General features: G+C 44.3%; 1 protein-coding gene across 2 annotated transcripts in view; it reads left to right on the top strand.

The window, feature by feature from the left end:
• The window catches only part of AIG1 (androgen induced 1), a 206,084-nt gene that overhangs the window by 143,012 nt on the left and 39,540 nt on the right, over window positions 1-23,532 (top strand). The window contains exon 4 of one of the 2 annotated variants that reach the window (XM_080941486.1): window positions 16,611-16,726. The exons of the other annotated variant lie outside the window; for it this stretch is intronic. Coding sequence (XP_080797612.1) covers window positions 16,611-16,726 — 116 coding nt within the window. The remainder of the gene's footprint in view (window positions 1-16,610; window positions 16,727-23,532) is intronic. 2 annotated transcript variants of the gene reach the window in all.

The raw sequence follows: 23,532 nt of genomic DNA on the forward strand, positions 1-23,532 counted from the left end.
CCTTGGGGGGATTTTGTGACATAAGGGGGTGGGAAAGTGATTGGGGTCCTTGGCTGTTGCTTGGTCCATGCTTTGATTATGGATTGAAGTTGACTTTGTCAACGATCACTGGTCTTCTGGAAGCTTATTTATTAGTCTGCTTTTCTTTCTATGGGTTCTACTTGAACTGGGAAAAGAAACAAGCAAAGAAAAAAGGCCAAAGAGTGGATGGAGACTACAGAGACGGAAGTGTGTCAACCAAAATATAGACACAAATTCCCTAGTCTTTCACAGGGTCCTGCTGTGCACCGATACAGGGTCTTAACACATGCAGAGCCTATGGTTGAGAGGCCTCCAGCCGGCCTAGATTTGAAGAATGCTGAATGACTCTGCCTTTAAGCCTCTTCCCACCTCCACACAAAGAAGAAAAAAAACACAGTTCTCATTCCTGTGGGCTCAGAGTTGTCTATATAAGCATCAAGGTTGCCTAAGCAAGGCATACATTGCGTAGGGGCAGAGAAGAGGAAAAGGCGTCAGAATTTGATCTACTGTGTCCAGGGTAACCAAGGTGTTATCCATCCTGAGATGTCTTTACCCACCTATCACCTACTATCTACCTACCTGTACTTCTGTAGTCATCACCATTGCTTTGCGTTTCTCACCTCCTTGCAAAATCAAAGTGGCAGAGAAAATGTTTTTGAGCTGAAAGCTAAATGTCTCTTTCCTCCTTGATTTTACCCTGTCACCTTGGGGGAACGTTTACCACTTTATGCTTTCAGAAGTCCTTCTGACATTCTGATCAAATGCCATAGAACTGTTGTGGGAAAGAGCTAAGTCACAGTGGCTTTTCCGGATTAAAATGGGGCTTTCATTAAGCACTTTAATTTTGTCTAATATGTGTTAGAAATGTCCATGAAGACTAAGACTGAAACCTTCTGCATTTAAGTGTGCTAATATATATATATTTTATGGTTGTGTGCTCATATGCATAAGCATGAGTGTGTGTTTAATGAATATGTATAAATAGATATATACTTGCTACATAGGTATGCCTGGGGTATGTGTTATGCTTTGAATAATATGTGCATGCGTGTTTGCACCTATCTTCATAGATATAATGGGTTGTGATTGTGAAGTGTGATTGTATGTTTGCACATGTAGGCATAGGTATGTATATGCATAGTTTCGGCTTTTCTGTTTATAGGTAGTGCTCCCACATATGTAAACGAATATACATGTGTATGCAGTAACTATACATCTTTGCATTGGTATATGCTTTTGAGCATGTGTGTATGTGTGTGCATGTGTGCGTATATGCACATGACTGTATATGAACATTCCTATTCCCTGTAAATACGATGCCATTTGAGGGTGCACGTTACTCTCTCGAGACTTGTGGCTCTCTGCTTTCAATTACATTCAGACTGTTCCAAAACCTTTCTGAACTAATCCTAGTCAACTTGGAAGCCACCACACTTGGGCATGAGGCTGTCAAGAGTGAGTGTTTGCAGATGTCAGCACAAGGAAGGCAGGAGTCCAGGAGGACAGATCAAGGCTTAGTGACGGGAAAATATGTGCCAGTGTGTCCTAGCTCCAGAGCACCAGTGTAGCCATGAGAAAAACTCATCATGACAGCAAATCAATAATCACTCGGAGATGATCCGTTTCTGAAATACCCTTGATTAATTATGCCAGGGTATGCTTGGCAACAATCCTTTCCTCCAGATTAACCTAATGCTTTTTGCATGAATCAGGATTATAACTGGTTCTCGTAAGTCAGATTTGACATTTGAAATCAGGCTTTAAAGGTTTGGGTTATAGATTTTTTTCTAATGTCTCCATGTCAAACATAATTGTCCTTATTGCTGCTCAGAGTTGTTTGCCAGTCCATCAAAATAACATTTATTTGATCGTAAACAAGGCTAAATTAAAACCATTTGAAATCGTCGTACTTGAGGACTTGGTGAAGACGCATCTTTCGAATCTCGGAAAGCTTACTGCAGTGTTGTGACAGACAGACAGTCACAGCATCACAAACAGCAATGGAAGCGTATTATTGTTAACTCCAAAAATTAATTTTTCTCTATACTTTTTGCGTCCATAGCTTTTATTTAGCAATTTAGTCCCATATGACTACAATATTTTCTCTTTTCTATAATACACAATTATAAATTTTACCCCTTAAAACTGAATTTATTTTTAAACTTACTTTTAAATATATTGCACTCAGGAACTTATTTCTCATGAATTGCAGGTGGGATTCTAATAAAAATCTAATGAAAATAAGACTTGCTTAAGGGTGTGGGACTTAGAAAGCTCCTCCAACAAAAGTTGTGCCTGCTGTAGTCTATTTGGTTTAATATATTCTTAACGGGTCCCACCCCCAGTACATCAGCCTCAGGCTGAGTATAGTACTATGTAGCACATTACTGATTTATTTACATAATCATAATTATAGATTGATATAAAACTGCTATAATCTTCATGTAGGCCAACAACACAAATCAAAACAGGGTGTAATATTTTTAGGGCAAGTTTAGCATTATGGGCTTGCATTAGTTTACCCTAAGATAGAACAGTGTGCTACTGAGCTCTCCATAGGTCAGTGCTACACAATTTCTTCCTCACTCACACAAGTCTTCAGCGGCTCACACGACTCTCAGGGCTGTTCTCTTTCAGGTTATAACTCAGAACTTTGGGTAGCTTCTTTCTTGAAGTCCCACCATCTAGAGCCTCAGAACACTAACTGCAGAACAGAGAAAATAAATTAGCAACTTGAGAGCCATCAGTTGTCTACATAAACTCTGGCAATTTTAAGTCCAGTGTTTAAATGTGTCCTATTGTGAGGAATGTGAGCTATACATCGATGGGTAGAAGGTGCCCACGTGAGGTATAGAGCCAAGAGAAGATCCCAGATATGCCATCAGAACGTTAAACATAAAGAAGCAGTTGACAGCCTGAAGTCTTTAAGTGACAGAGCTGTTAGTCCACAGTGGTAAGAAATGGATCTGAAAGGTAGGTTGGATCCCACCCCGAGGACCTTCGAGGACAGAGCTAAGCAGCAGCTCACTTGAAAGTAGCAGGTAGATGTTGGAGAATGGAGGTCAGTATCAAACCCTAACACCACAGGATGCTGATACCTCTGATGAGTCAGTCCGGCTAAGAAAGTAATTTCCGAGAAGGCACAGACATGTGCTGTTGCGTGGCATGCCCCTGATAAAGTGTGTTGTCCTTCCTTTCTCAACAAGGCTCTTCTTTGCTTGGTAGTATCTACTCAAAGGATTTCCTCAGGACCTTGAAGGAAGTATGGCGGAGTTCTCATCAGTTAAGGGCTATTCAGTTTCCCTACCATGGCTCCTTGACGTTCCTTACCTACATCCTCCTTGTCATTCAAAGTGCTTCTAAGGAGAACAGGCCTTTGAAGAGACAAAGCTAACTTGTGGCTGAGCGCTTCTCTGTGAGGATGTCCTGGGGTTATTCTCACCCTCCCTCTCTACTAAAAGGATGCTGTACCATGAGTTTTGCTTCCCTCATGGATTAGATCTTTTCCAGGGTGAAAGACTTCAGGTTGTATTCGTCTAAAAAAGGCATCCCCAGTGACGGCTAGCCAGTAAGAATCTTCACCTACTGTGTTCTGAGTTTCTCTTTCAAGTACCTGGGATTGTAATAGGCACCATCAGTATAATGTTTACTAAGTCAGTGGGTGAACACACGAGTGAACAGAACACATGACTTTTCTGTGTCAGTTGAAAGCCTGGGCTTCGGAGTTAGAAAGATCCCAGTAAGCATTGGCTGGAAAATGTGTGAATCTGACCCTCTCTGCGAGCTAATCCCGGATCCTCTATTCCTCAAGTAGAACAAGGCAGAAATGACCTCCGTAACAGAGATTTCTCATGTGTGTGAAATAGGATCAGAGTAGAAATTGTCTACTCTAAACTCAGCATATATCAGCTAAGTGGATGGGAGGTATTCTTTTTTATACGTACCACATTTGCGTACACCAGTTAGCATTTGATGTGCACAAATGTGGTAGGTATAAAGTATCATAGGCAGAGACGGGGAAAATCTCTTTTTCATGTGTTCAAATAGGTATTAGCCCCAGTTATAAAAGGTTCTTTTAAAAAATCTTTTCTTGCTTCTTTTTGTTGTTGTTGTTGCTTGTTTTGTGTTGCGTATATTATTAAGATTAAGGAGGGAAGAAAGAAAACGGGGAGTTGTGGGTAAGGAGACAGAGTGGTAGGGTAAGAGGCTTAGAAGGGGGCCAAGAAGAAAGTCTTAAGAAAACTGAGTTCCTTCCTTGGGCAAAAACCCACCAGGTTTTGCTTAGAGAAGGACACAGTATGGCACAGAAGTTTCTCCTCTCCTTGTCCCATCCTCTCCACTCTGCCTCTAGGTTGGACTTTCTATCATTAATATCCATTTGGTTTCCTCCATCTATATAGACTTTAAATTTTACAGCAGACATTTGGACTTATGGAAGAAAAAGAATTTAGCACAATGCATGAAAAGAAAAAGCTCTCTACGACAGAGCTGCCACGATTATTCCACTCATGTGCCCTGAGCTTATACAGGGGTCACATCCTTTGGCCACGGTGCCATGTCTTCACAGTGACTTTCATTTGCTCTTGTCAACCAGCTTCTTTCTCACCCAGTCTTCTACATGCCGTCCTCCAAGCCCTAGGAGAAGCCCAGTTCAGAGGACTGCTGCTGTGTGAAATCTTTCCTTGGTCCACCAAAGTAAGAGGAGAGGTCTGGGGAACCGGCACCGTGTCTCCCATGCCTGTCTTTTTGTCTCAGGGTAGCAATCAGAGGTGCTGAGCTGTGAGAACTGCTTATGCTGACTGTGGAATGGACCCAGAAGAAGTGAAAGTTAGGGAAATCCCACTAACATGTTAGATGGTACAGTGGGCACTATCGCTGGCATCCATTCACAGGAAGAAAAAGAGAAAGAAAATCTCTATGATTGTTGGTCCACAAGATGCTGGGCTCTAAACAAGGAGAGGTTGTACCACACAGTGGTACCTGCCAATAGAGTGCCATAGCCACTCAGCACCTCGTGGGAGCACCTCAGCACAGTCCTTAGGAAGATCCAGCAAAAGGAATGTGCTATCCTCAAATCACGTTAAAAAGCAAATACATGTAAATGTGTCTTTTCTAACAACCCCACTACCAGTTATTGTCCTGGTGTAACTGTTCTCATGACGAAAAAAATATGCAGGTCTGTGTTTAATGTGTGACACTATTTAGTTCTAGGGATTAGAACCACATCCCAGGAGCTGTTGGAACTGATGTCAGAGCTTAACGCATCCTGAACTGAGGGCACATACTTTGGCTGTAAAGAAGTTGGCAGATACCTGGAACACTGATGCTCTTGTTGGTTCTCCCTGTGTTTTGTTGACCCTGGGTTTCACTTTCTGATCTTGTTTGGAACAGGAGGTTGCCCTTATGTAAGTCATTTAACTTGACGTCACAGTCAGCAGGAACAGATGGCAAACACCATGCCACAAAGACACCATAAAAAAAAAAAAAAAAAAAAGAAGCATTCCCAGGAAAGAAAGGCCCATGACTAAGGGAAGTGTCATGGAGCTTGTAAAGAATCGGAGAGCACAGTAGTTAAAACTGGCGGTTTCTTCCATTGTGAAGGAGGTCTGCTGGGGGTAACACACCTTGAACTAACCATCTAATTGAATTAATAACAGCAATTTCGGAATAAAACATTCAGTCAGATTTAGATGTAGGGTGTCAGGTTTGCCCACAGAAAACAGGTCTGACCTCAGAATAAGGAGAAGCCTGTTCTGGAGCCAGACATGCATGGTGAAGGCCCAGAAATACCAATTCAGGTCACCCCACATACCGTGTCCAACAAAACGTCATAAGTCAAGGTATTTTGTGAGAACATTTTTACCCTTTGGATTGGTAGACACTAGCCCTTCATTTGTTCTTCCCATAAAGGATTGTACTCGACCATCACCAGGATATTGGGGCAAATGCAGAGGTGGGTAATGGAGAGAGCCCAAGATGAATCCTAAGATAAATGCATTTCAGGGACCATTTCAGCCCTCCACAATCGCAGCAGTTCCTGTCAGCCAGTCAGCTTTGCAGTTTCTAGCACAGGCATGTCTCTCTAACCTCATCTTCATCCCTACGCCCGCACCACCGCACCCTGCAAACTCCAGTTCACACAAACGGACCTGCATCAGTTTGCTTCCAAGCCGACTCGTGTCTTGTCTCCATAGCCCCGGAAGAGGAGAGGTGCACCACCTGCTCTGCATTGCAGTGGCCCTGAGAACTTCTCCCGAGCTCCCCCAACACTGGGCTTTCACCCCCAGTGCAGTTGTGTGGACAATGAATCAGCCAGTGTCTTGCACCTTTTTTTTCTATATATTCTTTTATTTGTTATTTTATTAACACTTCAAATGTTATCCACCTCAGTTTCTCCTCCATTAAACCCCATCGAATCCCCTGTTCCCCCTGCTTCTCAGAGGGTGCTCCCCCACCCACCTACTCCTACCTTACTGTGCTAGCATTCCCCCACACTGGGTCATCGAGCCTCCACAGGACCAAGGGCCTCTCCTCCCACTGACGCCAGATAAGACCATCTTCGTATGCAGCTGGAGCCACGGGCCCTCCATATACATATTTTATGATGTGCATTTTTATGATGTTACCCTTTCTGTCACTTCAAATTATATGGCTTTACTTTTAAGCCTGGAGGTTCCTTCTTGTTTTATTACCAGATAAAAAATCCTCAGTTTAATCTCTCTTTTCGTATGTGACCAGGGTGAGAAAAGAAAAGAAAATGCAGGCTGTACTATGACTGTGCGGTTTTGTGTGCACTGGGGCAGCTTTGCCACGGCTTCATTCTTGTGGACCTGTACACAGGGTGGACATTAGGGGACACCTTCACCCTTTCCTCCCAGGCAGGGCCAGTCACACATCTGCCCATGCCCTCAGTCTGGGTCCACCCGGGCACTCAGGAACACGCTGACACATGTTCACAAACACAGTGTACAGGGACATCCTCCTGTTTGTGATCCTCTTGTCATAGGGACGTAAGAAACACAGATACCCTGGCACACAAGAGGAACACACTTAGCTGGTAACTGAGGTACCTATAGCTGGGTGAACTCAGTGGAACCTGCCCCTGCCCTCCAGTTACGCAATGGTAGACACCAGGGTGGCTCTTCTTTCTTCCTGAACTAAGCTGCTCTTGCTTCTCCTCCCAAAGCTGGCTTTGCTTCCAACAAAGAAATAAAGTTTGCCCAAAGCGTCTGCATGGTGAGAGAGAAGTACTCCCCTGTGGGGTCTGGGGTATTTCCGAGATGAGGACGACTAGAAAAATGGCAGCAGTCTCTGGATCTTACCTCTTATCTCTGGTTTTGAGTGTTCTGCTTAGCTGTCAGATCTAGGACATAAAATGGTCCTCAAGTCCAACCACCTCTCTCTCCGCTGACTTTGTGCCATCGTATATACAGAGTCATCTCTGAGGTTGATTTATTTTAAATGTATCTTTATTTATAGGTTGCTCGTTGCCATCAGTGATATCCATAAAGGTCTTGTAGTCCATACCTGTGTGCAGTGGAAACCTGTTTCTTTAATACCGTTAAATGACAGTACATTCTTCCTAAATAAGTACCTTAACTTGCTACTTGCACACCTCTGCATGTTTCTGGCAGAAAAGCCATCCATTCACAAATAAATTTGATAGTGAGAAAATGCAACAAGAACTTCCCAACAACCTGTCATAGTGTGTCCCAGTGTACAGCTTGTGTGTTTGTGTCAATCAGCTTCATGGCTACTCTAACAAACTTTTGAGACAATCAACTTAAAAGAGAGAGGTTGATTTTGGCTCACAGTTTTGGAGTTTCAGTCTGTAATTAGCTGGCCCTGCCACTCTTGGAAGGGTGTGAGGCAGAGCAAAGCCATGAACTTACTCATGGCCGAGAAATGAGGCAGGAAGAAAAGGAGACCAGGTTCCTGCGGTGTCTTCCTAGCATGCACTCTCGGTGAGTGTAAGACCTCCACCAGATTCCACCTCTTCAAGTCTCTACTGTGTCCTAACACCTCCAAGCTATCAACCAGGCTGTTCACACGTGTGCCAGTGGAGGACTTCAAGCTCCTGGCATTAAATGCTACCAAATCAGCTAGCCAAAGACAATTCCCTGTTGACTGTCCCTTTGATTCTGTCAGGAAAGTCTCACTTCATGTTTGTATGTCTTTAATGCCCCTCTCATAATTAGCATCCCTATTTAACACAGATGGGCCCCCTAACCAAGGTCTTCGCCAAGTAGACAAGGCTGGTGAACACCTTGGATTGTATTTGTTCTGATGGTTAGTTTCTCTTTATGGAAGTGGTATTCTATCTCTAAAAGTTAAAGAGTTTCTTTTTGGGTGTGTTTAGGAAAACGTGAATTGAATGAGGAAAAAAAAAGTGTTTTGTTTTAAATACAGTAGCTATGCCAAGGTCTTGGTCTGGGTTTTTTTTAGATCTTGGCCATTTTATGGTCCTGGAGCTTTTCCTCTATCGGTGTGTACTGGCCTAACTGCGTGGGCAAAAGGGAACATAATCTTCAACTCTGAAGTTCTCTCTTTTCCTTCTGGCCTTAAAAAATTAATATTTTCAGGGTCCCTAAAAGTATCTCATATCAGTGTCTTCTGTACCTGACCATAGATCACTCGGTCCTGATACATGCGCAAACCAAACTCAGAGCATTAGCCTCTCTGACAGAAGTTTGACAAGCGCTATGTCCGCCCATCCCATTATTCTGCACAGAATGACTTTAAGCTTCAGAGTGTGCAAGACTCCCACCTGGAGTGTTCGATAAGGAGGCTTGTGGCCCACGCTAGGTCCCACAGGCCCAGCTTTCTAATTTTCAAATTTCTATATCGCATTGGTTTTTTTTGTTTTGTTTTGCTTTTTGAGCATCTTCTGCAAACACTCTTTCCCCTCCTCCGTCTCTTCACCCTTCATGTAGCATGTAAATCGTGGGCTTTCTGTGTGTCTATGTCTCTGTTGGCTCTGAGGACTGTTCCGGGTAGGGGACTCTACCACGCATGTCCACTCTGCGTTAGGACTTTGTCACATGGCAGAAGTCACTCAGCTGCACCACAGCGAACAGATCCAGACCCGTGAAGAAAACACACAGATACAGTAGCCTGTGAAGGATTCATGCTTACTTATTTGGATACAGGCTTCCAAACACAACAGTGGAAGACAGAGTTTGTCACATAATCACAGCTGTAACAGTTAGCCCAGTATATTCTAGGGCAGAGTTTCTATATTGACCAGATAAAGCCTTGACTCATTTGGCAGTCGACCACCCTCACCGTACTCTGAAACGAGGCAAACATGAGTCACGTGGAAGTTGTTCACTGACGGCTGTGAGTCTCTTTTCTCTGCTACAGTTAATTACTAAATGCAGGTCAGCTTGATAAAGCAAAGAGGTAGGTTTAGCCCACAGTTCTGGACATCCAATCCTGCCGATAACATCATGATAGGTGAGGCCTCAAACTCAAGTGTATGCGATGGAAGCAGCCACATTTTTATACAGAGAAACTGGGGTTTCATAAATCCTTCCAAAAGCAAGACTCCAGTGATATGAGGAATTATTGCTATCTTCACCTCTTAAAGATTCATTGCTCCTGCTTTACAACATGGAAGACCATATCTCCCAACACATGAGTCTTTGGGGAACAAACCATATTCAAATCATAGTAAAAAGTGCAAAGAACAATTCAGGGCAATTATTCAGAGCTGTTGACCAAATATCTCCATGTTTTGTTTTGTTCTCCAAAATGCATCTACGTCTACCTGAGAGCACTGTGGAATCTCAGTGATTACTCATGCCTAGGATGTAGATCATTCTTTATTTTCCTTCCAGATACTCAAAACTGCCATTACAACACTGCGTTATAGTGTCACGCTCACTGGTTTTATTGTTCACTGTTAGTGAGAAGCTCGTGGGCTAAAGGAACAACAACGAAAACTGTTATTTTCTTCTGCAACAAAGATCTTGTGGGTTCTTATGAGACTGAACTAAAATAATTTGGTCTGATGGAAGAAATTTTCCATAATCTCTATCATAGGATTGCCAAGTCCAATATTATTCAACTCAGCCATCTTTCTAAAATGCATTTCTGAAACAGGCCTGGTGACATGGCCCTATAATTCCAGCTCCTTGGGGCTGAGGTAGAAGGATCAAAAGTTCAAGGCCTGCTTAGACTGGACAGTTTCTTCTAGGCCAGTCTGGGTGACTTAGTTAAACCCTGTATTAAAATTAAAGGTAAAAAGAGGTGGGAAGGAAGGAATGGTTGAGCACTTGCCTAAGATACCTAAGGCCCTGGGTTTGTACACACTTGTAATTCTAATGCAAAGAAAAGATTTTGAGGTGGGCTTAAAGCAGCCTAGATTTAACCGGACACTTCAGACCTAGTGGTTCTGGGATACTCTGAAAGGTAACCTGAGCCTTGTGTTGCCTCATCTGCTGAATGGAGTTAACAGTATCCTCTTCAAATATGTTTTCAAAGATCGTCACAACAAATATGTATTGGATGTCTTACATTCCAGAGTCTTTTCTAGGTTCTAGAGAGATATCCTGCAAGCAAAATGCAACCTCTCGATTCCCTTGCAGCCCCGCTCCTGATTGAGAATATACCTGGTTCTCAGGTCCTTCAGATGAAGTGCTACCCAGGAGTAAAATTGACACGGGAGTTCTTGCACAATCAGTTCTAAGCTAAGTGTTCTTGTTGATTGAGATTTGGCCTTCGAGGTCATCTATTACAGGAGCATGAATAACTTACTTTTTTATTTCTTAAAACTTTATAAGGCAACATTTAAATTTGGGATAAACACTTGGCACTGTGTTTGTCTGATCAATATATTCTCCTTAGAAGTAAGACTAAGTTGCACCAAAAATGTTTTGGTGGGGGACTGAGAATTGTTTTGTGCATGAAAATTATGAATGACGAAATCTTATCTAGATTTTTAAAAAGGAACAAACCACTACAAAAGAAACTTCCCCTTGGGATTTGCCCCTGGCCACATCTGCACATGTGGCCACCCGAAGCTAGCCACCCGAAGACCCCGGGTCAGTGATCACATCACTGATGGAGCCCACTTCCCCTTTCCATACGGGGGACAACAACAAACCCAAACCACTTCCTGTCTGGCATCAGCCAAGCCCAGCTGACCTTGCCGAGGACATCTGACCACCATCGGGCATTCGAGGGACAAGAAAGTATAATTGGGCAGCTGAACATATGCCGGTCGGTTGTTTACATTCAGTTCATTGAAAAGTGTCTCATTTTCTACTCAGTTTTGGATAAATGAATAAAGAAGGAGAGTTTAGACATTTCTATAAAACAGCCAGCCCAAATCATAGCCCTGTCACGTATAAGCCACCCAGGCTTTCAGGGTCAACCTCATCTTCAGAGAAAAAGTACAATTTGCAGATCCTTTTCTATATCGCATTTGATGAGAAGTGCATTTTGATGTTTTTTAATACGGTAGTATTACCACTGAGGTCTCAAACTGTTGGTGAAATTCCCGGCCACTGTCATCTGAAATAACTAGATTAGAAGGGGAAAGCCAGTAGAATACATTTCTAAAATACATTCTGTCTTCACACCAGCGCACTGTGCCTCTTGCACAATTCACCACAGAGCTGACTGTATTGTTTCAAAAGAATCATGACAAGAATAGGGAAGAGTAAAGGTAAAATATAAAGCTAGCGGTCTATGGGGTTACTCAACCCACACTGGTGGAATTTCACACACTCACGAATGAAGACTCAGAGGGAGATGGCATCCAGCAGTGTATACTGTGGCCAAGAATATCCAGAACTTTAATATGTATTACAAAACTGTCACTTTCTGTTGTTTTTTTCCTGTGAATATGAGCCAGAACTTTTTTCCCCCCAAAATACCCGTCTTGATATCCTCAACATATCTTTCACCTGCCAACACTTACTGCCACCTGATTCTGTTTTACTAAAATGCTAGAGTTTGAAAATCATAACATTACGTTTTCTGCCCCTTTCCCCTGAATGTGCAAACAGTGTAGTAAGAACAGGACAAAGACTCTTTCATGGCTTTTTGGGAAGTGCTACAAAGAGCTGAAACCTACTAAGGGCTTCATTGTTGGTTCTGCCATCTTTGTACTCTCAGAAATGTCTCCAAAGAGGGAAAAATGTGTGGCTATGGAGAAGTGTGCAGTTTTCAATGAAATCTCAGACCATATTTCATTAGATTTCCATACCAAGAGCTTTTGATCCTTGAGGAATTCAGGAGCCTATGTTCCATCTTTCTAGTCTCCTGAAAAAGGTCAGCCTCTGCCCTGGCCCACCATGCTTGGAATGGACAGTAGCCATTCAGCTAGAAGAGGAAAGGGATGTTCACTCAATTCTATGGGGTTCTCCTTTTGTATGTCACAATGACAGCTACACAGCACAAAACATGATGCTGCAGACACGGTTTGTGTGTTGGGAGCCTCGAGGGCTCATTGTCGCTCAGTCATAGGTAGTGATCTAACACTGAAAAGAAGCAAAGTGCATCATGGTATTGCTAGTAAAGGAAGACTTGAAATCTTTACCACTTACTGCCCAAGAATGGGCATTGGTGATATGAATTTGAGAGCGTCCACATAGCAAAGTCTTAGGCAGTGCAGGTCTGGAGTCCTAAAAAAAGAATTTCTAAAATGACGTATTCAAAATTTCTCATTTATCTTTCTCAGTTTTTTTTTCCCCGAGATTTAAAGTTTTGAGATTTACTTATCTAGTTATTTCCTTTATGTATTTGAGCGCTCTATCTGCAGGTACACCTGCAGGCCAGAAGAGGGCATCAAACCACATTATAGATGGTTGTGAGCTACCATGTGGTTGCTGGGAATTGAACTCAGGAGAACAGACAGTGCTCTTAACCACGGAGCCATCCCTCTAACCCCGCTTTAAGGTTCTCATTGAGAGGTTTCTCCCCACTCTTAGGTTTATTCCTAGATGTTGCTATGGTGAATGGTGTTTCCACAGCTGCTCCCTCCACATGTTTACTATGAGTATACAGAAAGGCTTCAGGGTTTTCTAAGTTGATTTTGCGTCCTGCCACTGTGAGGAAAGCGACAGTTGTCTCTAAAAGTTTTCTTGTAGAATTCTTAGGATGGTCTCTGCCAGGAGGAAAAATTTGACTCTTTTTCTTATTTGGATCCCTTTAGTTTCCTTCTCTTACTCACCTGCTCTAGCTGGGGCTTCAAGCAGTGCATCAAGGAGCAGGAAGGGTGGACAGCCATGTGTGGTTCCTGATTTCAATGAGATTGCTGTAACTTTAATTTTTTTTTCAAACCTTATTTTTAATGATGGTTCTTAAATATTTTAACCTCCCTTGTAGCCCACCACCCACCAGACATAGTGGGAAAGAAAGGATACAGGGTAGGGTGGGGGAATTGGAGGTGTTGCCTGGAAATCCACAGTTCAGTTGACAGGTCAGCTGTGGCAGCTCGATCCACTTGCAAACACTTCGTGGATACACCAGCAGTGCAGTTCAGTAGAGTCAGGGTAGCAGATTAAATCAGCAGCAGTGGCATGGCCTATCAGAGACAGCCAGGTCTCAGCGTTAGGAAAATGATGAAGAGAGTGGGGGTGGGGTGCACCATGGAGGTGTGGCGAGGCCTGGGGGCAAGGGGATGACTCTGGGGGAGCCATGTTGGGAACCCCTTCCCTCTGAGGGACCAGCCACAAGAAGGTATAGTACAGAATAGAGTTTATTCAGGGCAGGGGAGTTAAGATGGTAGCAGGGGCAGAGAGAGAGAGAGAAGAAGAAGGAGGAGGAGAAGGTGGGGGAGGAGGAGGAGGAGGAGGAAGAGGAAGAGGAAGAAGAAGAAGAGGAAGAGGAAGAGGAAGAGGAAGAAGAAGAAGAAGAAGAAGAAGAAGAAGAAGAAGAAGATGATGATGATGATGATGATGATGGAGGAGGAGGAGGAGGAGGAGGAGGAGGAGGAGGAGGAGGAGGAGAAGGAGAAGGAGAAGAAGAAGAAGAAGAAGAAGAAGAAGAAGAAGAAGAAGAAGAAGAAGAAGAAGAAAAAGAAGAAGAAGAAGAAGAAGAAGAAGAAGAAGAAAAAGAAGAAGAAGAAGAAGAAAGAGGAGGAGGAGGAGTAGAGGCCGGCCATGAGCAAGTGGAGAGGAGGGGCAAGGGGGCAGAGCAAGAGAACACAAGAGGCCAGGAAAGAGACCAAGAGAGAGAGGAGGGGGAAATCACCCCCCTTTTATAGTGTCAGGTAACTGGGGCAGAGCTTACCAGGCTGTTGCCAGGTAACTGTGGGGTGGGGTTTACAGAATCCCAACACTCAGCCTTAGCAGGAGACAGCAGGAGGGACCAGGAAGAAGACCAGGAAGAACACCAGGAGAAGTTCTCAGCTGTGCCTCTCTAAAGGAAATGAAGATCAGCGAAGATGAAGCCCCACCAGCGTTTCACAGCTGGCTGTACTAGCGAGCCAAGCTCAGCCTCCCGCACTGTCTGTTGAGTCCTATTTATACCCTCCAAACATCACATGTCCTCTCACGTGCTTTAGCAGGACATCCTCTCTTCGGTGTCAGCAAAATGTTCCTTCACACCTGTGTCTGTTAAACGAAAAGTTTCTTCACATGTTTGCCCCAACAAAACACCATCCAACCGACTTCCCAAAGCACCCTTAAGTTTCCACTTCAGATTTTTCTCCACTTAGGGCGGATGTGGTTTGCTTGCCGTATTTGGTGAAGTGTGTTTTCTCCAGCCCTAGTCTCTCTGGGACCTTCATCGTGAAACACATTGCATTTGTTTTGAGTGACTAAAAATCATCTCTGACCGTGTTTAACATCCTTAGCCATCAAGGCAATGCGAATTCAAACTATGCGATTCCATGTGACCCCACTCACAGTAGCTAAGATCAAGAAAACAACTGGGCAGTAAATGGTGAAAGGGTGTGTGTATGGTGGAGGAGACAGGAACCCTCCTTCACTTTTGGTGGGGGTGCAAACGGACGCAGCCACCATGGTGTATATATGCAGAAAATACTCAAAAACCTAAAATCACATACATCATATGACCGTATCCTACCACACCTCGGCAGGGGTCTGAAGAATCCCACGTCCTACTACAGAGATACGTGATTGACTGGTTACTGCTGCTCTGTTCTCCATAGTTAGGAAACGGAAGCTGCCCCGATCTCTGTCCACTGACTGATTGACAACGAAAACATAGTACAAATAGACAAGAGGATTTTTTTCAGGTGTGGATAAAAATGGGGTCATCAAACTTGCAGAGAGATGGTTAGAAGCGGGGATCCTGACCTCAGTGGAATAGCGCAGAGGCAAAAAGACAAACACCGCGCTCTCTCGCCTGTACTCATGCCTACCTCCAGATCTGTAGATTTGAATAGAGAGCCTGGGGTGACAGAAGCCAGGAAAGAACATGGGGAACACTGCGAGAAGGGTGGACAGACAGCACAGGGGACGGAAATGACGAACGCAGGCGTCCTGAATGTGGAAAGGTGGGAAAATCAGAGGGGACTTGACTGGACGGAAGGGAGGAAAGGTAAGTGGGGAGGAACAAACAGAATGTTTGAAAAGGCCACAGGGCAAGATTGTGCTTATTTAAAATATATACAAGTGGTGTCAGCGCTATTGTTATGTTTAATAAATCGCCTTACAGGTTTTGCTTCCATCTCCTGGCTTCCAGTTCTGGGTTTAAATGGGTTTCCCGACTGTGTGAGAGAGTTTGTCTGAGTGTGTGACCGAGTGTGTCTCTGCGTTGATCTGTTTCTGGCGCCGGTTCTTGACCTTGTTAGAGTCTGCTTGTTTGCTTTGTCCTATTCCAAGCTGTTTGGTTCTGCTTTATCCTGTTCTATTTTATTATCATCCCTCAGATGCAGTTTTGATTCTAACAAGAGGCAGAAAAGGTGTGAACCCAGATGGGCTGGGAGACGTGGATTCATTGGAAGAAGTGGAGGGAGGGAAAACTACTCAGGGTATATTATATGAGGGAAAAAATCATTTTCAATCAAAGGGGGGAAAAAAGAAATGCCATTCCCATAATAGATCCACGTATACAAATTTTAAATGCTTTAAACATATTTAATATTAAAAAAGCTTTAAATATTTAAAATCTGTTATTAACTATTAGTGTTCGTTGCGGCCTTGACGGAAGGTAGGATGCCCTAGGCGTGGCCTCCTGCATTCCTGGAGGGAGTTTTCACCATTGCATTGATTGACGGGAGATGATCCATCTCAATTGTGAGCCGGACCTTTCCCTAGGCAGGAGATCCCGGATTGTATAAAATGGAGTGTGAGCTCAGCACGAAAATGCACTCAGCTGTCTCTTTGTCTCCGTCCATTCTTCAGTCCCCTGCCCCCTTTCGTTTTTCTTTATGTCCTTTTATATTATAAAAATTTTCCATTGTAAATGTCAAACAAAATAGTGTTTCAATGCTTTAGGTATGGGGGAAAAGTACTGTCAGAGCAGTTGTTTTCGTAGTTGTCTCTCACGGGAGAGCTGTGCACAGGTGTGGGTTGTGGGTCTTTCTTGGGAATTTATATTCACTCTTTTGTTGGAGAGCAATGACTGTAAGGCTCGATGCTAAGAATCTAGTCTTCCCTGTTCTTTTCCAGCACACAACGGTTTTGCCCTTTATATTAATCGAGATGAGAACATCCCACCATGAGTATCCCAGCAGAAGTACTGGACTTGCTGCCATATGCACCTTCTCCGTGGGCTATATATTATGGTAAGGAAGGGGCTGCTGGGTGTTCTGTGGGCTATATATTATGGTAAGAAAGGGGCTGCTGGGCATTCTGTGGGCTATATATTATGGTAAGGAAGGGGCCTGCTGGGTGTTCGGACTGTATTAGACTCTGAGCCGCTACATTTGGGCAACTGTCGCGCTATGGTTATAATCACTGACAGATTCACACTGCGTGCCTCATTCGGTCCAAGACCTGGGCTTTGTCTTGTTTCCCCAGATGCTTATATTTTTAGAAATATAGCCAAACCTCACACAGCAGGAATTTGTTGAACAATCCCATGTAAGCAGTACGCCTTCCAAGGCTATGTTTTTTTCAACTTGCTTTCAAACTAAATGTTTGTCTTGGACACTAGTTTTATAGCTTAAAGTTTTTTTTTTCTTTCTTTTGCTGGGGTTTGTGTTTTTGTTGTTGCTTTTGTTGGGGGCATGGGGTTTGCAACAAACATAAATGAAGGCAAAATGAACTGGCTTCTGTGGGTGAAAACGCACACTTTTGTGTGTCTACGCAAAACCGATCTCAAAATGCACTTTACTGATGTTTGTGGATTTCTGGGTAGATAAACCACAAGGAATCTCCATGTGGTCTCATGAGCACACTGAAGGCCTAAGGGCATACTGCCAAATTTATCTGATAAGAATTTTGCTTAGTAAGTGTATTTCCTGTTAATTTGGGTCTTTATCATGTTTCAACACTTTGATATAATTATTTATCTTAGCACAGAGAATTTTAAATTTCTCTTTATAATTCCAAGACCACTTTGATACACTAACCCAAGGAGGGGATTCTCCCCTAAGCTGTTCTTCCTTTTGGTACTCTCTTGTTCTGCGTTCTGGGTCACCAAACTTTTTTTTAGTCCTAGAACCCTGGATAGCATCCTTGCAAACACCACACAACTGTTCTTAATCCTGCCTCTACCCAGTCTTTGGGAGATGCAGTCTCTGTGGAGCAGTTTGCTCCAGCCAGCCTACAGTTCTCAAGGAGAGGAGTTGGTATAGGCTTTCACACACTTTGCGCAAACAATCATATAATATCCAAGACCTGAGATAAAAGGACACCGAGCAACAGGAAGCCATGGCATGTGGCTGGATGTTAGCGATGATCAGAGTGTAGACCTCAGAGTAAGCCAGCAGTAACATTCCTGCCTTGTGGCTCTACCACACCACCAACTAGTGAAACACTATTCTAGAGGCCTTGGGGAGTTTGTTTTCCTAATCACCTTCTAGGGTTTTTATTATTATTATTATTATTATTATTATTATTATTATTATTATTATTATTAAATCCCTGCCCAGAATCTTAAGTATTGACTTTTTCTGATAGCAAGAAGTCCAAGAGATTTGTCTTGCTGGTGAAATGTACATAAATAAATAAATAATGTGTCTTAGAAATGAACTTGTGTGCCTTGTAAATATGAACTCGATGTTTATAGGCCATTCACTTGAGAAAAAAAAAAATCAACTGTAGGAGACGCACAATCGCTCAGGGGTGCTCTCGTAGACTGCCTTTGGCCTTAAAAGTTAGCTCTCTTCCTCAGCAAGCTCGTCAGTGCGGTGTATTGGCTTATGCAAGGGAAAGGAAGTTCTCTCGGGGAGCTGTTGTATTTTTGAGAATTTATTCATGTGCTAGTCAACGATCTTGCAGAGCCTGGGGGGGTTCGAGAACCATGTTCTTTCCGATGACTTTTCTTCCGCTGTGTGTACAATCAGCTCACGTTCCAAGGAGACGCATGGGAAATACCACACAGTCCTCATTATAGACCCCCAAGATCCCTCGTTAAAAATGAAGCATTACCCACATTTTGCGTGCCAAGTGAGGTTTGCCAGCCCCAAGGACTCCCTGGACAAACCAGGGCTTGTTGAGACATGTGCTTGCATTAACCAGAAAATTCCCTCAGATTCGGTATCGGAGAGCTTTCAAAATAGACTTTTCCCTTTGCTGTTCTGCCTGCCCTGGGCGTTCAAAGCCCTGCCAAAAACTAAACAGCGCCCCTTGAGTCAAACCACATTGTATAAATCCAAGGGTTTCATTGTTGACAAAAGGTGCTAGCTTTTGCGCCCTTCCCAACTGTCTCATGGCCCAACATGCCTGTCTCATGGCCCAACATAACACTGAAACCGGTGTAGTCCTCAATCAGTTCAGATCATCATCCCAAGATGGGAGAAACCATTATTGTGGGATAATTATACCATAAACGGGTCTTCTTTCCAGCCCGGAGTACGGCAAGTTGCCTGTACGCCGGGGCTGCTGGCCAGGCAGTCTGGCTACTGTGGTAGGACTGTGGTTCTCCAGTCTCCTCAGTCTCCTTCCCATCTTGCTCTATTCCCCCTATTTGGATAGGATCACTGAGGAAGTCAGGAGTGATGCATTCATTCGCCGTCACCTCTGAGCTTGTACATCCTCCAGCCCCTTCCGGGTCTTCTCCAGGCTTAGCATCTCCTGGTCGCACTAGACCCCTCAGATGAACTTGTACCACCAGCCTGCCGAGTTTCCCTCTTAATTGCTCAAACCTTTGAGACACACGCATTCTCCTGTCCGTTTCTGAAGCGCTCTTAACTCCCCTCTCAAACACTCCCCACCGTCCCCCCCCCCAACCTACATTTCTCTGCACCCTTTTATAAGATGCTGAGCATGCAATAGGGGGCCCTTGGTCCTCAGCAGAAAAAAATGGTTATCGTGAAACATGATACTACTCCTTGGAGACAGACGCTTTGCTGTGCGGGGGGGGGGGGGGGGGGGGGGGGGTTTAAGGGTTTAAGGTTCTTTTATTTCCTTCGGATTACTCTACAAGGTAAGCTTTTCTTACCCGTTTTACAGAGAAGGAATAAAGGCTTACAGAGGATGGGTAGCTTGCCTGAGACAAACTACTAGCCTATTACCAAAATGCCAGGAAAAGTGAGCTGTCCACAGGGCTCAGAGCCCACACCATTAACTAAGCCCCCTGTTGCCTCCTCCTGTGGGAATAGTTCTGTGGATGAATTTATTACAGAAGTTTTCACTCTTCTGTGTTTTTTGAAGAAAACATCAAGTGTGGTCAAGTCTAAGGATTAAGCCTCTTTCCTGGGTTGGGGTCCCAGCTCCGCCCCCACTTCGCCTTTTCGGGCCCCAGCTTTCTTGGATTGACATTATGAGCCAGCAGGGAGGACCTGGGAGGACCCTGTGCTTTTATGCAGAGCCCACCAGACCAAGGCCTCCGTCCAGGTAGTCAGTTCTTGGAAGCTCCTCAGCACACGGCTCCTGATGTTTTCTTCTTCAGGGGTTGAGGATTTCAGTTAGGGTGCTAAGTTGTTTTTCCCTTAATGTGTGACTCACTTTCCTCATTCAAACATTCTGTGTTTTAGCACACACACACACACACACACACACACACACACACACACTACTGTTCATGCACCACACACATATACAGCACACTCACACACACACACACACACACACACACACACACACTGCTGTTCATGCACCGCACACATATACAGCACACTCACACACACACTCACACACTCACACACACACACACACACACACACACTGCTGTTCATGCACCGCACACATATACAGCACACTCACAGTAATCAGAGAAACTGGTTGGCACTGACCGCCACTTGGAGCAGTGGAAATTATTGGTTTTGTGTTCTTGGAGCACACTGAGTCGCCGTGAGCCCTCCACATTTCTTCTCTCCTTGAGCTCTAAGGGATGTGAAAAATCCTTTTATTGTCCCAAAATCCCTGATGCTCTGAGACAGAGTCCATATTCCAAATCTCAATATCCCAAATGTATTCATCAAACTACATTTAAAGAAAAAGTTAAATCAGACTTCAGTGTGATTTCCTTTTTACGACCCAGTCCCAAATGGCTCCAGGTTGGAAGGCTATGTCCCACCAAAGCCAGCCACAGAATCCCGGGTTCTGTCTTGTTTTCTGTGGCACTTTCTGTATCTTCTCAAGCTCCTGCTGAAAGGAAAGCGGGAGCTTTCTCCTTACATACGTTATCTCCAGAAAATTAAAGTGCACTGTAGATCACAATGTTCTTAGACATGAGAGAAATTAGAATGAAGGTGGACATTTAGGTCATAAATGTCCCATTCAGTAGGATGCTTCTTCACCAGGTGAGCAGATATGGCCAGCTTCAGTGTTCTTCCCCAGAAGGTTACATTTCTCCTGCCTGCTCCATCTGAACCTTTATCCCACCATTAGGACCTCTCCTCTTGACTTGTATGTGTTTCACAGTACTTGAGTTTTGAGCGGGGTTGTTTTCTTTTGTTTTTCAGATTTTCTGGTACTGGGCCCAAGCTGAAAATGAGATGACTTTAGGTAGTGAAGGTCTAGCAAAGGCCTTGCTTCCCCCGCCACCATCGCTCTTCCCAACTCTCCCAGACTAGCTGGGGAAGGGGAAGTGCCCTTACTAACTGAGTTTGAGTTCGGTGGAGATTCTGGAGAAGGAAGTACCTTGACACACTCACTAAAGGCAAGCATGAGAGAATCCTATTAAATGGGGCTGCGGCTGGAATGTGGTCTAAGGACCTTCCCTATGCCTCACATCTGAGCCAGAAGGGACAGGGCACGTGAGGGAGGGGCAGCCACGGGACAGTCCACTGTCCTTCCATTTAAGTCCTGAAAATAGACAAGCTGCATGGGAACCTGCTTTAACAGAGGAAAGTCTGGCACTGAGGTGTGTGCATGCCCCAGTGATAACTCTGAGGCAAGAATTTTCCAAGAGTATGAAACCGAGTAGAGGTCACGGGAACCAGCCACATGTCCTTGTGGTTCTCCATGCCCCGATCTGGAGGGGAAGAAAAGAAGAAGAAGTTGAAGATAGTCAGGATAGCCTTGAGATCTGAGAAATGGCAGGCTGGGAAGACGAGTCAGTGGGGCAGAAAGAGTGCTTGTGTTGTAACTATGAAGACAGGAGTTGTGGTCCCCAGCACACATGTGAAAGCTATGTCTAGTCCTGCAAGTCCCTCACCCCAGCCTTGACACACAGAGACCAAAATGGTGAGCCTCCAGTTCTGTGGGACACCTTGTCTCAAAGCAATAAGAAAGAAATTCTTGGAGGAAGTCAGCTGAGAAACTGCTCTGGCCTTTCAGTGTATATGTAAGGGTTCATGCATGCACACACACACACACACACACACACACATGCACACACACACACACTACTATTCATGCACCACACATATATACAGCACACTCACACACATACACACACACACACTCACACACACACACACACACACTACTGTTCATGCACCACACATATATACAGCATACTCACACACTCACACACACACTCACACACTCACACACACACACACACTACTGTTCATGTACCACACATATATACAGCACACTCACACACTCACACACACACTCACACACTCACACACACACTCACACACACACACTACTGTTCATGCACCACACATATATACAGCACACTCACACACTCACACACACACACTCACACACTCACACACACACTCACACACACACACACACACTGCTGTTCATGCACCGCACGCATATACAGCACACTCACACACACACACACACACACACACACACACACTGCTGTTCATGCACCGCACGAATATACAGCACACTCACAGTAATCAGAGAAACTGGTTGACACTGACCCCCACTTGGAGCAGTGGCAATTATTGGTTTTGCGTTCTTGGAGCACACTGAGTCGCCGTGAGCCCTCCACATTTCTTCTCTCCTTGAAGGTTAGGCTTAGCCTACGGATGAGTTTGCAGATGGTTTGGATGCTCTGTTTATCGCCCCACTTCCTAAGATCATGGGGAAAAAAAAATCCCGATCCTCTATTGGCTTCATTTTTCTTGCCTCCTCTAAAATGAGAATGAACATCTGCCTCAGAGTTGTGAAAACGAAGGAACACACCCTCATTAAAGTCTTTCATCTCTCTAAGCAGAAAAAAAAAAAAAAAAAAACCCTACATGTCTGCAGAGTCTCTTTCTCTTCCCCAAACAACTTTTTTTTTTTAGTTTTCATTCTGTGCCCTGTTCTTCTCATAAGTCTTGGTCCTCTTTCATGGTGATTGTTTCTCTGAAGCCTGCTGAGAATATTGAAAGTGGGTTTTTTTTTTTTTTTCTGAAACGTTCCTATGGTTCATGTATTAAGTTATTTCCAGAGCTTAGCTCTCCCCTGAGAGCTGAGAATGTCATTGCTTTCCCATTATTCCAATCTGCTCTTTTTTTCAGAAGCACGTCGTGGAAAAAGCATTGTTTTCTTGGATTCTAACGAGAAGCCTCTGTGGGCAGCTGAGGATTTCTCCTCTTGCAGTGTTTGCTCCAGGTTCTTACAGGGCTCTGGAACCTAGCCTGGGCACAGGTTAGGTGAGTTTCTTAGCTCTGCATCTAGAGGAAGAAGGCCTGGATACACCGCCCATCTCAATTCCCAGGAGTTCTTACTGAGTTCCATCCTCTCCCACCCAAAAGCAATTCTCCGTTGCTCTCTGTTGCTCTCTGGGGCCCTGGAGAGCTAGGAACTAGAGGCGCTGGTACCCTTGCCTACCCACAGATAACTTTGTCTGTGAGCCTTCCCTCAGCCAATCAGCTCCCTCCAGACATCCTGTCGCCATGGCTGCTTTAACCCTTCGCTTTCTGGCATCACTGAGTTGATGCTGCTGTCTCCCTGATGCCACCTGCATCTCTGCCCACCCCCCCCCTCCACCCCCCCCCCCGCTTATGCCTTTTGCCTTTTCTTTCAGGACAAGGAAAGGAGCTAACTGGCCCCCTTCTGCAAATGTTTTTTAGCTCTCATTTTTCCT

Source organism: Micromys minutus (genome assembly GCF_963924665.1).
Source record: "Micromys minutus genome assembly, chromosome: 30".
NCBI classification, from domain to species: Eukaryota; Metazoa; Chordata; class Mammalia; order Rodentia; family Muridae; genus Micromys; species Micromys minutus.